The sequence below is a fragment of the Zonotrichia leucophrys genome, chromosome 24 (genome assembly GCF_028769735.1).
Source record: "Zonotrichia leucophrys gambelii isolate GWCS_2022_RI chromosome 24, RI_Zleu_2.0, whole genome shotgun sequence".
NCBI classification, from domain to species: Eukaryota; Metazoa; Chordata; class Aves; order Passeriformes; family Passerellidae; genus Zonotrichia; species Zonotrichia leucophrys.
In genome coordinates, this window is record NC_088193.1 from 1,046,267 (window position 1) to 1,062,409 (window position 16,143).

The 16,143-nt window shown below is 58.0% G+C and overlaps 1 protein-coding gene across 3 annotated transcripts in view; it reads right to left on the reverse strand.

Moving 5' to 3' along the window:
• DSCAML1 (DS cell adhesion molecule like 1) overlaps positions 1-7,401 on the reverse strand; it is a 97,795-nt gene extending 90,394 nt beyond the window's left edge. For all 3 annotated transcript variants that reach the window (XM_064731963.1, XM_064731962.1, XM_064731965.1), the window contains exon 1: positions 7,258-7,401. In XM_064731963.1, the coding sequence (XP_064588033.1) occupies positions 7,258-7,300 (43 nt within the window). In that variant the 5' untranslated portion in view covers positions 7,301-7,401. The remainder of the gene's footprint in view (positions 1-7,257) is intronic.
• Between the last annotated feature and the right edge of the window lie 8,742 nt (positions 7,402-16,143).

Here is a 16,143-nt window from a genome sequence, read left to right on the forward strand (position 1 = left end):
CTCCCTGACCTCGATTCCTTAACTTGGGGAGGAGGGGAGCAGCACAGGGGAGAAGGAGAAGCCTCATCCACACACCCGGGCTCCGCTCGCCCGAGGAGGGGCTGGCTGAGTGTCCACACTGAAGGGCTGGCTGAGTGTCCGTGCTTGCTCCATCCCCGTGCCAGCCTTCTCCAGCCAGGTGCCCGTCCTGCCTGGGAGCTGTGCCAGCAGCCCAACCCACAGCAGCCTCAGCAGCTCAGGATGGGGCACCCCGAGACGCCCCAGCCCTTCTCCATCCTTCTCCCAGCTGGGTGTACAACCTTGCGCCTCTTTCAGCATCCCGCTCGGCTCTCCGTGCACATTGCACAGCATCATCACCATAAACAACCAGGGCTCCTCCTGTGCCCGCTCAGAGCCCTCTGTGCCACAGAAGGGATGAGCTGGTAGCGAGTTCCAGCTGTGCCACCGCACAACAACCCATTTGGAGGTCACAGAATCATCTCCTTGTGTCCCCACGCGCGGGTTCCCCGTGTCCACACGCGGGTGGAAGGAGACAAAGCCGTTTGTTTTTCCCTCGCTGGCTGGCGAGCACCAAAGACGGACGGACAGAGGAGCAGAGCTCCAGCCGAGCCTTTGCAGAGCCACGGGGCCACCGCTGGGCCCTGCAGATGTCATTTTGTGACATCTCCAGGCTGGTTTGTCGTCATGAATCAGCATTTCCCTTCATGCCAGCAGCGCGGTGCTTCTCCCAAATACATGAAAGGGAAAGAGGCGCACATTTGCAGGCAGAGGAAGGGAAACAAAGGCTGCACGAGCAGCACTGAGCTATTTGTGGCTGAGCCTGAGCTGAGCAGAAGATGGCTGGAGCCAGGGCACAGCAGAAGCCACCTTCAGCCTGGCTTTGGACCAAGGACAGCCAGCTGTGCCCTGTGCTCCATCCAGGATCTCCCCAAATCCCATATTGCAGATTGGGAAGGCTCCTGGAGCACCCAGAAGATGTTTCCTGCCAGGAAAACATCTTCATCCTCAGCAGCACTAGGAGGGCTCAGAGCTGTAGGGGTGAGGGGCTGGGGCGAGGAGTGGAAAAATACCTCATAAACAGAGAAATTCAGATTACCCATAAAGCTTTTTCGGGTCAAAGGGGGAAAGGGATTTTTAATAGAAAATGGAGGTTATGGGATTGGCAATAGTTATGTGACAGACGTATAGAGTTAAATCCTCATAATCTCCTTTACCATTTAGCATTGAGCACCATCCTAATTCCATGTTTCATAAAACTGTCTCCAAATCACTGGGAGAGATTAAAAATTTAGAAATAGCACAGCAATATTTTTAAACCAGAAATCACTGCTCACATCTGGTCAGATGTGCTGACCCTAACCTACATATCGAGGGCATTAATTCACATGAACCTGAAGGGAGGAGGCTGGGAGAGCTGAGCTGGAACAGATTCTGCTGGGAAGGCAGCCTGGAGCCCAGCCTGGCTCCAGCTGGGAGCTGCACCGAGCCCAGCACAGGGCTGGACACGCTGAAAGGCAGGTGCTTTAAGTTATCAGAGTTCAATCTTCCTAAATTGTGGTAAATTACAACCCAGAGCTATTGAAATATTAATATCTCCATTCGAGCTGGGAGAAGCAAGTCATTTTGCTATCATCTCTTCAGAATATTTACCAGTTTTGATGGCTGGACTTCCCGAGCTCCAGCACCTTCAGTGACACAGCAAAGCTCTGCAAGCACCTGCTTGCTCCAGAGAGGGGCCTCAAACCGTCCCCAGGATGTGTCACCATCTCTGGGAGAGGTGCAGGTGTGTGTCCTGCCCAGAAAGGTTAAGGTTAAGGTTAGGGTGAGGTTTTGTGTCCTGCACAAAACCTCCCAGAAGAGCCCGTCCTTGTCTAAGAAGCAGATTTAGGAGCAGCTTCAGACAAGGACGGGCTCTGTGCCAGCCAGGGCTCTTCCCCCCGAGATAAGAGGCTTTTCCTGCTCTCTGTGCACGTCCATCACCTGTGCTGGCAGCACCCAGCCAGCCTGAGCCCACCCAAACCCCTCAGAGCTGAGCACGGTGCCGTAGCTGGGTGCAAACCTGACAGAGCCGGGAAATGCTGGAGAATTTCTGTTTTGGGGGGTTTGTGCTGAGCATGGTGCTGTAGCTGGGTGCAAACCTGACAGAGCCGGGAAATGCTGGAGAATTGATGGTTTTGGGGGGTTTGTGCCATCCCCTGGGCAGGCACTGAGCTGGAGCTCTCATTACCCCACTGGCAGCAGTTTTCTGATCCCCATGGTGACCCCAGCCCTCTCTGAGCCTGGTGAGGACCTGCCGGGGCTCCCCCCGGATAAACCCCACCAGTGGGGCTCCAAAGGGACCAGCAGGGACCAAGCCGGGCTGCAGGGATGCTGAGGAGAGCAGCAGGCTAATGGCCACCTCGCAGCTCATTCATTATCCTCATTAAGGGTGGTTGACACCTGCCCTGCTCAAGGAGAGGGCGAACCCAAGCCTGGCACGCACCGCGCTGGGAATTGCGGGTGGGTGGCGGGTCCTGGTGGTCCCTCCGTGCTGAGGAGAGGGCAGAGATTCCATCATACCCTCCCTGCGGGTCCTGGTGGTCCCTCCGTGCTGAGGAGAGGGCAGAGATTCCATCACACCCTCCCTGCACGCAGGGAACGCTGGAGGAGCCTCCCCAAACCAGCTCCCTCCAAGCCCTCATCCCCAGGACACCTTCACAGCCTTTGTGCCAACCGAGGGAGTGACCTTGGGGCTGATGGAGCGGGAGGTGGCACTGCCAAGCTCCTGGAAGGATGAGGAGAGGAAGCACCAAGGCTGGTCCCTTCTAAAGGGAGCTCAGAGGTGTCTGGGAGATCAGCACATCCTCCTGAGATGTCACCTCCTCACTGTGTTCCAGCCTAGAGGGTTAAAGCTGTGACTCCTGCACTCAGGCACTGGTCTCAGATGGGTGGAAATGGTGTCAGGAAATGCCAAGCAGGGCCTGGGGCGTTCAGTGGTGCCCAGCACAGAGCAGGTACCTGCGACAGCATCTTCCCTGCCCTGACACTTCAATTTGACTCCACAGGGTCCCACCGTGGTGGCACAGCCCCTCTGGCTCGAGCACCATGGTCCTTCCCGAGGTGACAAAGCCGAGAGGGAGCAAAGGAGAGCCTGTCTCTGGTCCTCTGTGGGTAAGAGCACGGCTCAAACGTGCTCCAAGCGCCTGCTCCTTAATGCATCTGCATGGAAATTAGGGCCTGAACCACCTCCAGCGATTACGCCAGCACCCAGGCTGAGGCTGTAACCCTTGCCTGGGAAAGAAAGCTCTCCCGGCCGGATTCCTGCTTCCAGAACCTCCCCTGGCTGCTCCTGAGGGGCACCAGCCCCACCACACTGTCCACACAGGGCTGGCCCAGAGCTGGGCACCCCCCACAGCCCGAGCCCCCAGCCTGGGGGTGAGGAATGAGCCCAGGGGACACAGGTGAGGAACGAGCCCTCCCATTCCAGAGCCATCTCCACACCTTGGCCATGCTGACACAACACCTGAGGTGCCAAGGGGACATCTGGTGACATTGCCCAGCCAGAGGGACAGCCCCGTGTCCCCAGGGAGGTCAAAGGAGCGAGCACAAGGGGTGGGCAGGGGACACAGCAGAGGCCACACACACCTGGCCTTGGCTCCCTGCACCATGACCAGGCCGTGCTCCCACAGGCACAACCCTCTCGGTGGCTTTGCAAGGTGGAGAGCAGGATTGCCACCAGGCAGCCAACAGAGAACACATCTGGGCAAGCCCTGCCAGCCCCTCACCTCCTCCCCGTGCCCTCCAAGCCGTGCTGGGTCCCCTCTCAGGGCCAGGAGCCGCTGCTGCAGCCCTTCCCGGAGCAGCTGGGAGCAGCAGGAGCTGGAAATGGAATTCCTGAGCGTTGGGTAGGGCTCTGCTGGCGGATGATGGCGGCAGCCTGCGCCTGCTGGGGGATATTTCTGCGGGATGCACAAGCAGGGAGAGGGTGACTCCCAAACCGTGGTTATGTAAAGACCAAGAGCTGGCTATGGCCGAGATTCCAGAGGCAAGGAACGCCCTGCACCCCGCGCTGCCCCTGCACATCCTCCCCGAACGGCAGCGTGGCAGCGGCTGCGGTGACCCAGCGCCTTCCTCCTTGGTGCCACCATGGAAGTGGCACCGTGTGGCTGCTGCCTGCTCGGCTCTGAGGTGCCTCCGTGCCACCCGAGGCGCGGCTCTGCCTCGCCTGCTGCCATGTCAGGATTCCACAAAGCCACAAAGACTCCCAGCTCCATCCTCGCCCTCGGCTCGCCAGCTGCTCCAGACAAGGACGGAGCGCTGCCCATCCATCCCCTGGCACACAGGCACAGATCCTGGCACCCCAACACTGAGATCCTGGAGCCACGGCTGCCCCGAGGCGTGCCCCAAGCCCCCAGCCCCACAAGGGCTGCTCCACATCACACCCCTGGCACTCGCCCCTCGCACAAGGCACAGCCTCCTCCTGCAGAGCACGAACACCCAGGAGCGCCAGGGTGCCTTTACCCGCTGCCCATGCCAGGGCAGGAGCTGCCCAAAGCCCACGCCAGGTGACGGCTCTGGGCGAGCTGCCACGGCGGCTCCTGGTGCTGGGAAATTTTGGCAGGATAAACAAGCGCCGGGCACGGCGAGGAGCTGAGCACTGCAGGCTTCTCCTCCGTGCATTTAATGAGGTTTCCATGTTTCATTTCAGAGACAAACGAGCGCTGTGCCACACTGGGGGGCCGAGATGGGAGAGATTAGAAGCCGCGAGCTGCACCGTTCGCTGCGCCCAGCGCGGGAACATCATGTAAATATAATGCCAATATAAATCAGGCGGCAGAGCCATCCAGCAACATCACGCAGGGAGACGCTTCCCTGGCTCCCAGCCTCGCAGTTGTGGCCAGTCCGTTCCCCATCACACCACTCGCCTCCCCTCTGCCTGCCAGAGCATCTCGCTGCTCAACTCTCCGCTCGCCAAGCACCCATTTCTGTTTATTTCATAAACAGGGGCAGAAATAAGCAGCTACAGCCCATCAAGGGATTTCTAAACTTCAGGGGTCCCTCGGATCAAATGTTTATCTGCTTTCGGTTTCTACTTGAGCTCTTGTTCTACAGCAGGAGCACGTTAAAAGGATGCGCTTCGATGCCCAGAAATATTAAGTATCTGAAAGGTTTATCATGCATTAAGCAATTCATTTTTTTTTATCCTATTATTCTAATGAAACTTCCATTGTATTGCTGTCCTCTCTCTGGAACCGCTTCACGTTAACACTTTGCATCACCAGGACTGCTCAATGCTGAAGATTTCTCCTTTTTTTAATTTATTTTTTTTAAAGAAATAAAATGTAAAATGAGGCCACGAGGAGTTGTGCTAATGGAGGCTTTTAATTTGCTCCTCTCCAAAGAGATAGCTCTGTGGGAAGGGATCCCTTTTCCAAGAAGCTGGGGCTGAAAAGATGCAAAAAGCAATAAACCAGTGCAGCTCTTTATTATTTTGACTACTGGGGGTCGAAAGGAATCATGGCATCCTCGACGGTTATTTGTTTCCAGGTTTGCTTTTTTCCTTTTAGCACGGTAAAAAATGCAAATGTAAGCAAAGCAGACGCTGGCACGTTCAGCTCAGCAGATCTGAAGCACAATAGCGATTTTGGGGAAAGCTCCCAAAAGCAGCTTCACCCCAGCTCGAATAAAGCAGCTATTCCATAATTAATAATTGATGGAATAATTGATCATCACGGCACAACTGGAGAGGGTGCCCTATTAAAGCTCAGTAAATATTTTTCATTGGATTAACATTCAGCTAACGGGGTAATGGGCAGCGAGAGAGGTCTCATGCAAGGAGGCAGCTCTGTCCCCTTTCTTTCACTTTCCTCATTTCCTAAAATTTCCCCCTCGCTGTTCTCAAATGTCAGAGACGATAATTAGGGCAAATGTCATTTTACATCCTCCGAGCAGACAATTTTCCAAGAGGTGGGCGCTTCCAGCACCCGCATCCGCAGGTCGGGTCGTGGGCAAAGAGGTAATTTATTACAGAAACATAATTAAAAATTCCCGCAGATCCGGAAATGGGCAATTCCTTTATGTAACACGGATCGATTGTTGTAACAAACGCAGTGGGATTTAAGTGCCCGTGCTCCACGCAGCTCCTGCCTCTCTTTAATTGCATCTAGAGCAGAGATTCGCTTAGAGTATCACCTCGCTGGATGTGGGCAGCATCCACTTAATGCCCAACTTTAAATTAATCCGTAATCTTCCAGCGTGTGTCTCCTTGACACGCTTATTCCACGGTTCTCCCCCTCCCCCCCCCCCCCCCCATTTATGATTTATCTATAATCTGATTGATGTCAAGCCGTTGGGTTACACTTCACGCAGCGTTCCTAGGGGGAAGGATGCGAATTTTAAGGCACGGCTGGGTTTCTCCTGCCGACGGGATCAGACTGAGAAGCGCTCGGGAGACGCGGAGCGCTCGGTCCCGCCGAGGCCCCGCCGCGGGATGCTGCGCCCGTCGGTGCGGGGTCCCGGCCGCGGCTGCCACCGCCGCCTTGGGGGCTGCGCCGCGGAGCCGCTCCGGGATGTGCCGGCACCGACCGGCCCCGCGCAGCGCTCCGAACCCCGCCGGTACCGACCGGCATCGCTCCGCACCCCGAGCCCCGCACAGCGCCAGTACCGACTGGCTCCGTTCCGCGCTCCGAGCCCCGCGCTCCGAGCCCCGCGCGGCACCGGCACCGACCGGCCCCGCTCCGAGCCCCGCGCTCCGAGCCCCGGGCAGCTCCGGTACCGACCGGCCCCTCTCCGCGCTCCGAGCCCCGCCGGTACCGACCGGCATCGCTCCGCACCCCGAGCCCCGCTCCGCGCTCCGAGCCCCGCTCCCCGCCGCGCCGTCCGGGCCGAGCGCTCCCGGAGAGCGCACCGACAATCCCGGGCACTCAGGAGGGCGCAGCGGGAGCGCGGCACCGAGAGCCGCGGAACCCCGGGGAGGGCGCACCGAGAGCTCAGGAAGGCGCAGCAACAGCCCCGGGACCTCGCACCGAGCGCCCGGGGACCCCGGGGAGGGCGTATCGAGATCCCATCAGGGCTCACCGAGACCCTCGGGACCCCGGGGAGGGTGCACCGAGAGCGCAGGAAGGCGCACCGAGAGCCCCGGGACGCCGGGGAGGGCGCACCGAGAGATGCCGGACCGAGAGTCGGAGCACCGAGAGCCCCGGGGAGGGCGCAGCCGGTGCCACCCGCCCGGTGCCACTGCCGGGGACCCCCGCCGCCCCCGCCGCGGTCCGCACGTACCTTTCGGCAAAGAGTACAGCAGGAGAAAAGTTACCAGCCACATGCCATACAGAGCAGCTCTGGCCCCGGGCTGCGGCGCAATTGCGGAGGTGCGGTGCCCCGGCGTGCCGCGCTCCTGCCGCCGCTGCCAGCCCGGCTGAGGTGCCCAGCGCCGCTCCCGCTCCGCCCCGCTCCGCTCCCGCCCGTGGGCCGGGCTCCCGCCCGCGCCCGCCCCCCCCGCGCCGCGCAGGGCTGGGGGCGGCCGCGGCCCCCGCCGGCCGAGCCCCTTCCTCCTCCTCCTCCTCCTCGGCGTGCGCCAGGGCTGGCAGAGCCCCCGAGCTGCGCTCGCCCCCGTCCCCGGGCCGCCAGCCCCGGTTGGCGCTGCCCCATCCCCGCAAAGCAGCACAGGTGAGCCCTGTGCCCTGCCCCAGGTGAGCCCTGTGCCCTGCCCCAGGTGAGCCCTGTGCCCTGTAGTCCTGCCCCAGGTGAGCCCTGTGCCCTGTAGTCCTGCCCCAGGTGAGCCCTGCCCCAGGTGAGCCCTGTGCCCTGCAGCCCTGCCCCAGGTGAGCCCTGCCCCAGGTGAGCCCCGTCCTGGCCCGGGCTGCAGGTGAGCAGCGCAGCTGGGACACTCGGGACGCTCCTCCTGCTCCCCGAGCCTCCTGTATGCTCATCCAGCACCCAGAGGACAAAAACAATACAGCGGTTTGGGTCGGAAGGGACCTTGCAGACCGCAGGGACACCTTTCAGGTTGCTCCAAGCCCTGTCCAGGGTGGCTTTGGACATTTCTTAGGGTGGGAGAGCAGGGCTCCGGCAGCCCCTGCTGCTCCCAAGAGAGGGGACACAAGCGAGACAGGGCCAGCAGATTCATTACACATTCATCCCTCCAGCCAGCAAATAACAAACAAATACCAGCTAATGCTTTACTTTGGGGTGTATTTATCCAAGGCTTAGCTCAAGCCGGAGCTTGTACTCCCCAAGACTTAGTCACACCAAAGCCAATTTGTCTGGACCGTTAGAGCATTCAGAGTGTCTTTTCTTGAAGTGATTATAGCAGGTTTTCTTTGCTTTCCAAAACAGCCTTTACAAGCCCAATTTGTTGGAAAATAAACAGAAAGAAAGATTAAAGCATTCAGATTTCAAACAAAACAACCAGCAGGAAAAACATTACGTTCAGATTTTTTAAAAAGCGCTGTTTAGATTTAATTGAAAACGCAACTATCGTCACGGAAATTGGGAAAACAACAGCTCCGTGGCCATTTCCAGCCCTTGTGGACTCACTGCAAGCATTCACACCTAGAATCCCCTGAAGAGCTCACCGAGGGGGTACCCATGGGTGGGAGTTCCTATTTCAGAGGGATGTGGCCAAAGGACATGGAGAAGCTGCCAGGACACAGGGGCCTCCATGCCCACCCTGTGTCCCCTCCCTGCTGTCACCTTAGTGATGAGCACAGTGAGGCCACTGCACCTGATCAGTGCCAGCAGCAGAAACAGGGGCAAACACCGTGCCCGTGCTGCCACACCACAGCCTTCCCTCCTCCTCCTCCTCCTCCCCAAGGATGTGCTTCCCCTTCTTCCATGGTGCTGCCGAGCTCGGCAGCGCCGTCACCACCCCCTCCCCAGCCCGTTCCCAGGCCACCTCAGCGGCTCGTGGGTGTCACAGCCCTCCCACGCGGGCACGTGCCAGCCCCACGCTGGCACCCCTGGGCAGCGAGGCAGCAGCTGATGCGCACGCGGTGCCCACACGCCCGCCAGGAGCCGAGGTGCGTTTGCATCGCCACCTACGTGGCCGTGCAGATGTTCGCTGGTGCTTGGCAGGGAAATTGGTATGCAGGCCCATTCCCAGGCAAGCGGCAGAGCCCGGGCTCTGGGGAGCCCCAGGCACATGCCAGGCATCTGCCCCCTTCCCTCCCCGGCAGCTGCTGCAGGATGGCAGCACAGCCCGGCCCAGCCTGCTCACAGCGAGCTGCCAGCCTGGAACCTGCCACAGCGCTTTGCCAACCAGCACCCAGCCCTCGGCCTCAGGTGGGATTGGTACCCTCCTACACTCGGGAGTGAATGAACGGGGGAGCGTGGGCTGGCTGGGCACCCGCTGGCACAGCACCCACGGGGCCCCACATCTCTGTGTGAGCCATGTGAGCAGGGGGAGTAAACGCTGCTCATTTTTAGCTCCTGTGGCTGCTCAGCAGCTCTCATGAGCTTCCTCACCATGCCCAGCTCAGAGGACCAACCCAGCACCCTGACCTGCCCCACCAAGGGCTCCTTCCTCCAGGACAGGGGCTGGGAGCAGCACCGGAGTGCAAACCTGAGGCTGGCAGGGCGAGTGCTCAGCCTGGCTCACACTGGGGCAGCCCTGGTGAGTCCTTGGGCTGCCTGTGCCGTTCTCTCTGGCCCTGTTTGCTCCTCCATGGATGGCTCAGCCCAGGCCCTGAGCATGGCTCAGCCCAGGCCCTGTGCCAGCTCACTGAGCCGGGCACACGTGCAGGGCTGGCAGCACTGGGCAGGCAGCCAGAGCTCTGGAGCAGGAGCTCCTGGCAGCCCACACCTGGGGCTCAGCTCTGGCCCAGCCACCCTTTGGGGACATCAGCCTGCCCACAGCCCCGTGTTTGGTGTGCACAGGAAGCGTTTGTGTGTCGCCTTTGCCCACAAAGCTGGTGTCCTGCTAGCAAGCAGAGCCGCAGCGTGTGCTTCGTGTGGTGTGATGAGGAAAGGCAGGAAATCTCCAGGGTAATTATTTGGGCAGCACAGGCGGCTCGCAGGCAGCCAGGCCAGCAGTGGCTGGTGAGGAGAAGTGTGTCCCAGGCTCCCCGTACCACTGCCCTGCTGCCAGGCAGCCAGCAGAGCCAGCAGCCAGCCCAGCTGCACGGTTCAAAGGTGAAACTCCCACTGAGGAATTCATTCCCTGGCCCAAACCCTGCATGAGACGCAGGAGAAATGATGGCAACGTGTGCCCACGCACAGCTCTGAGGCCCAGCAGGCCCTGGGAGGAGGGACCCTTCCTTCAGCACGGCAGGAATTGCACAGGATGGGTTCTGCTGCCTCTCCTGAGGTCACAGGGCATCCTGCAGCCCTCTGGAAACATCCCCCCTTCAATCTCCCGCTTGCCAGGCATTTCTTGTGCCTCTGGGCAGTTACACCCAGCTCCAGGCTGCCCCATAGCTCTGGGGATTTCAGCAGTGTCCCTGTGAGCCAGTGAGCTATTTCCCCCTAAAGGCAATTCTTCCACTAATACTCAGAAAACCCACTCTCCGTGCGGGCACACAGAGGGGAACGGCCAAGAGGAAGGTGGGCACAGCCCCCGGGGCCAATCCCCACATCCCTCCTGCCGGGGCACACCTCACCTCCCGCATCCCTCGGGCCGGGCACGTCCCATCTCCCACATCCTGCATCCCTCCGACCCGGGCACACCTCACCCACATCCTCCCGGTCTGGGCATATCCCACCTCCCGCATCCCCCCGGCCCGGGCACACCTCACATCCCGCATTCCCCCGACCCGGGCACTCCTCACCTCCCGCATCCCTCATCCCCCTGGTCTGGGCACATCCCACCTCCGGCCCGGGCACACCGCACCTCCCGCCGGCCCCAGCCCCGCGCCCTCGGCCGCCCTCGCAGACAAATCCCCGCAGGAAGCGCTCATTAAAACAACAGGGCTACTTATCTGTCTGGAGCCGATTGGCACAAAGCGCTTCCCACGCGTCCCAACTTACCCTCGCAGCCCCTCTCCGGGCAGGGCCAGCCCGCTGTGACCCCTCACCGGACAGCCCGGCCCGCAGAGACAAAGAGCTGGGTCCTGCACAGCCCCTGTGCCAGCCCAGCCCCACCTGGAACAGGTGGGCAGGTGTGGGGTAATTGCAGGATGGGGTTCAGCTGATTGTTGGGTGCACCTGTGTGGAAGAGCGCTGGGCACGCCTGGGTAGGATTCCTTCCAGCCAAACCTGTTCTGGAACACCGTGCTTCTCCTTCCCAACCCCAAGGCTGGCTCGGTGTGGATGCTGAGGGGGGAAGGACCCCACTGGGCTGTGGCTGCACCCCCAGTGCCTCAGTTTCCCCGGTGGCAGAGGGGACAGGTGGATGCCACATGGAGTGGAGGGAGGATAAACGCCCTGAAGGCGTCCAGGGCTGTGCCTCAGTAAAATCCCTGCACAAACAGGTGCCAGCAGGTCAGTGTACCCAAAAATGACATCCTGCTTGAGCCCTTTGTGCGTGCACTGCAGAACAGCTGCGTTTCCATAAGGGAACCCCGGCACTCGTGACTGCGAGCAGACAGCGACACCAAAACGGGGAACTGTTTAAAACCCCAGCCCAAACCATCCTGCGGTTCTGTTCTCCCGCGTTCCCCGTGCCCGAATCCTCGCCGGGCAGCCGGGATGCTCCCAAGGCTTCCCGAGGAGCAGCTCTTTCCCGGCGAGAAGCTGGGGTTTGGTTCCCTCTAGTGTCGCTGCGCTCCGCGGCTGAGCGGGACCGGGGCAGGGGGAACGGGGCCGGGGGTTCGAGGGGAGCGGGGAGCAGAACGGGATCCGGGTCCTCGCCAGCTCCAGGGGCTTTGCACGGTTTTACCAAGCTCCAGGGGCTAAACAGCCTGCCCAGGACAGCCGTGGAGGGATTTAAAGCAGGGATTTAGGAGACAGATGTGTACAGATGTGACCTCTGGGGACCACTAAACCTCTGCTTTAGTGCTGGCAGCGTTGGTTAATGGACTTGGATGGTCTTAGAGGGGTTTTCCAACCTCTGTGATTGCAAGGCACGGTCCTGAAACACGGGCTGGGTTCATGGGGACCCTCCTGTGCTTCCAGGCACGTCCTGCTGTGCATCCCACTGCAAATCCCACCGGGAGGAGCCAGCCTGCCCGTCCTGGGCTGCCTTGAGGAGATACTCCCAACCACCTCCTCTTTGGGGGACTTGTGACATGGAAATGGGGGCTGGAATTGCATTCTCTGGGGCTGGAATGGCATTTCCTGGGGCTGCAATGCCATTCCCTGGGCCAGTAATGCCATTCCCTGGGGCTAGAATGCCATTCCCTGGGGCAGTAATGCCTTTTTCTGGGCCTATAATGCCATTCCCTGGGCCTGTAATGCCATTTTCTGGGGCTATAATGCCCTTTCCTGGGTCAGTATTGCCATTTCCTGGGCCTGGAGGGTAATTCCAGCTCTGCTGCCCTTGCAGAGGTGCTGCTGCTGGATGTGCTGCCTTTTCGGGAGCAGAGCAGGGCAGAGAAAACCCAAGGCACGTGTCTGGCTGCCCGCCAGCCCAGCCCATCTCTCCTCTCTCCAGCGCTCCTCTCTGGCTCCCTGAGTCACCATTTGCTGCTCTCCTCTTTAAACTAACGAGGAGACATTTTGCATTTGTGCTTCCTCATGGGCGAAATGCGTCCCTGGCACCGCGGGCAGGGCTGGCAGCTCCTCCCTGGCTGCTCCGTGCTGCCTCATCTCCTCTCTCCCAGTCAGGGATGAGCACAGGCCACAGCCAGCCAGAGCCCCTCTCCCTCCTACCTGTCCATCCAGAGCCTGGTGAAGCAAACAGGGAATAAATAACCAGCTCCGAGGGGAAGCTGTTTGCCTCTGGAAGCCTTCCCAGAGGAAAAGGGCACTCCAGTTGCCCACTGTATTATTTACCAAATCCCCTTTGTGCCGCAGAAAAAGATTTGCTCTGAGAAGATTAATGGCTCAAGGGGCTGTGAGAGAAATCCCCCGGGATTGCCTGGTTCAGGGGAGAAGGCCAACACCTCCTCACCGAGGAGCACAGGGAAAGGGCCGGGGGCTGGCCTTGCCCGTGGGTTTGGGTGCTGCCCCTGTCCCCCATCAGTGTCCCCATAATATTTTCTGAAAAATCCTCTTTGCCCAGGATCTTGTCCTGGGGAGCTGAGAGGTCTCAGAAAAAAATGAAAGCAAAAATTGTCTGATTGCTTGCGAATGTGGTCTGGAGATGGTTTACCAACAGGTGCATCTTTGATTGGTTCCATGTGAATTGTTTTTAACTAGTGACAAATCACCACCAGCTGTGTCGGACTCTGAGGGGTCAGGCATGAGCTTTCATTTTCATTGTTGTTTAACCTTCTGATATGGCCTTTCTCTTTCTTTAATATGGTTTTGGTATATGATATGATATAGTAATATAATATAATATAATATAATATAATATAATATAATATAATATAATATAATATAATATAATATAATATAATATAATATAATATAATATAATATAATATATATTTCATTATAAAATTGTATAAATTATGTGTTATATATTATATATAATATATATTATATAGTATATATTATATAGTATAAAATTATACATATATATTATGTAATATATCACAAAAGAATAAATCAGCCTTCTGGAAACACGGAGTCAAATTCTCGCCTCTCACCTCGTCCCAGAAACCTCACACCCCATCTCCAGCTGGGGCGTGGGGCCGTGCAGGTGCAGGCACACGTGGCTGTCCCCAAGCCCCCAAGCCGTGCAGAATAATGCCATTAATGCCATCTGGTGCCCAGACAGAGCTCCAGACACGGCTTTTCCTCCCCTAATCCCCGGCCCCGGAGCCACGGGGGTTCTGTCTGCGGGGTCCTGGGGAGGGAAGGGCAGGGCAGGAGGGGAGCCCTGGGCTCAGGGCTGCGGGACCTGGATGAGGATGGGTTCACCTCACACCCTGCTGAGGATGAGTTCCCTTCACACCCTGCTGCCCTCCTCCCTGCTGGGACCCTCAGCTGCTGCTTTTGGGGGACACAGCCCCACCGGACCCAGTGAGGCACGGCCAGAGCAGTTCTGGTGTGACCAAACCCTTCAGTGCTGCTAAACAGGCACTTTGCATAGAATCTCAGGATCGTTTAGTTGCACAAACACCTCTAAGACGGATGGAGTTTAACCATTAACCATTTTCTTCCTTGGTTGAAGGACTCCTGTTCTGCTTGAGCTGTGCAAAGCTGTAACGAGTCTTTATTAGTGGGTCACTCTCAAGTCAAAATTATATTCCAAAATAATCTCCTTACTGTGTTAAATAAGCACCTCAGATTAGACAAATTGCACGGATTTTGCCTAATAACCTTCCCCCAGCTAATCCTATTTTTCTGTCAATGTCTGACCTCCATTGAAGCCCACAGGAACCCCAGAGTTGGTTTCTCCATCCCGGCTGTGCTGGGATGCTCGGGGTCACTGTGGGCGGCCCCTTGCACACCTGAACAACCACAGTGGCTTCAGGTGAGGGGAGGACACCCCTGAGCTGGGGTTCCTCACCCAAACCACTCCCGGGTCAAGCAGCCCCCAGACTGACAAATGTTCAGTAACACATAATAACAAAGTAATGAGATGGGACGGAACAGAGAAGAAAGGCAAGGTGAAATATTATTATTAGGATTATGTACGACTACTTACTAAAAGCTCTTAAAAAGGCTGATGGTGTTTTCAGGGGAGGAGTCAAATGCATATATTTCTGCATTCCATTTGCTGCAAATAAGCAGCTGTCATTTTGCTGAATTTTAGTAATTCTTGTTATTTATATGCTGCAGCCAAAATGACGTTTAAAACATATTTGGTGTCTTTGCGTTTGTGGGTTTTTCTCATTCTCTCAGCCCTTCAATATTCCAAATGATGCAATTAAGGTTTTTACAGTTGGGGTTTCACTTTATATTTCATTCCTGGTAAATGCATATCCATAAATGCTGCCCCAGGCTGGGAGTGAGCTCCCTCCTGCTGCATCCCTGCCTGATCCCTCCTTCTCTGCGTGCTTGGGGTGCCCAGGGCCCCTTTGTCCCCAGGCTGCAGGGGTTGGGGACAGGCAGCCCTGTGCCCTGCTGTCACTAGGTGTCTGTGTCGGGCCAGCTCTGGCGCTCAGAGCCAACCTCCCTCCTCCTCGCTCGCCGCCCAATTGTGGGAGAGTTTTGCTCTTTTTATTTTTTTCCTTTTTTTTTTTTTTTTTCTTTTTTTTTTAATAGGCGTTTCTGGCTGAATCCAAAGCTGAGAGAGGCCGAGAGTTCCCGCAGAGCTCCGTGCTTCATCTGAGCCCCGCTCCTGACCCAGAAGGATCATGTTCTATGGAGCTGGGCTGGGCTGACCTTGCCTGGACACCACTTACCCAGCTACTCCACCTCTCCCCTTCCCAGCAGGGCAGGCAGGGATTAAAAACAGGGAAAATCCCCCAAACGCGCGGGGAAAAAGATAAAGGCAGTTTATAAAGTGAAAGCAGGGGGAGCGTGAGCTCAAGAAAAGGGAAAAAGAGGAAACGCAGAAGGCTGAAATTCTCCGCTTGCCCTCTGCAGGTGATGCCCAACCCTCGCTGGGGAGTCAGGACTGTTCTGCGAGGCAAATGTAACTCACGAGCACCCCCCTTTCTCCTTTCCCTTTTCTCCCATACCTGAGCAGGGGTCACATTCCTGCTCTGGAATGTCCCTTTGGCCACTTTGGGGCTGTCCTGGCCGTGTCCCCTGGCGGGATCCTGCCCATCCCAGGGACAGCGCTGCTGTGGGAGCAGCAGGAACCAGAACTGGAGTGTTCCCAACACCTCCCCAGCTCCCAGCACACAGCCCAGCACGGCCAGGGTGCCAGGGAGAGAATTAACCCCATCCCAGCACACAGCCCAGCATGGCCAGGGACAGAATTAACCCCATCCCAGCACACAGCCCAGCACGGCCAGGGTGCCAGGGACAGAATTAACCCCATCCCAGCCAGACATGAGCACACAAAGAGCCCCGCGGTGCTGCCAGCTGCTGCCTGCGCATCCCAAGGGAAAGGGAGGTGCCGCAGGATCCAGGACCCGCAGCTGGGAGAAGAAACAACCGGAGCAAAGCCAGGGCGGAGGCGGCTGCCCCGTGCCCCGGGCTGCCGGAGCCTTTCCTGGGTCTGCAGGGCAGAAAAGGGGTTGGAGCCGGGCCAGGAGAGTGGGCGATTCAAACGCCTCGGGCACGCAG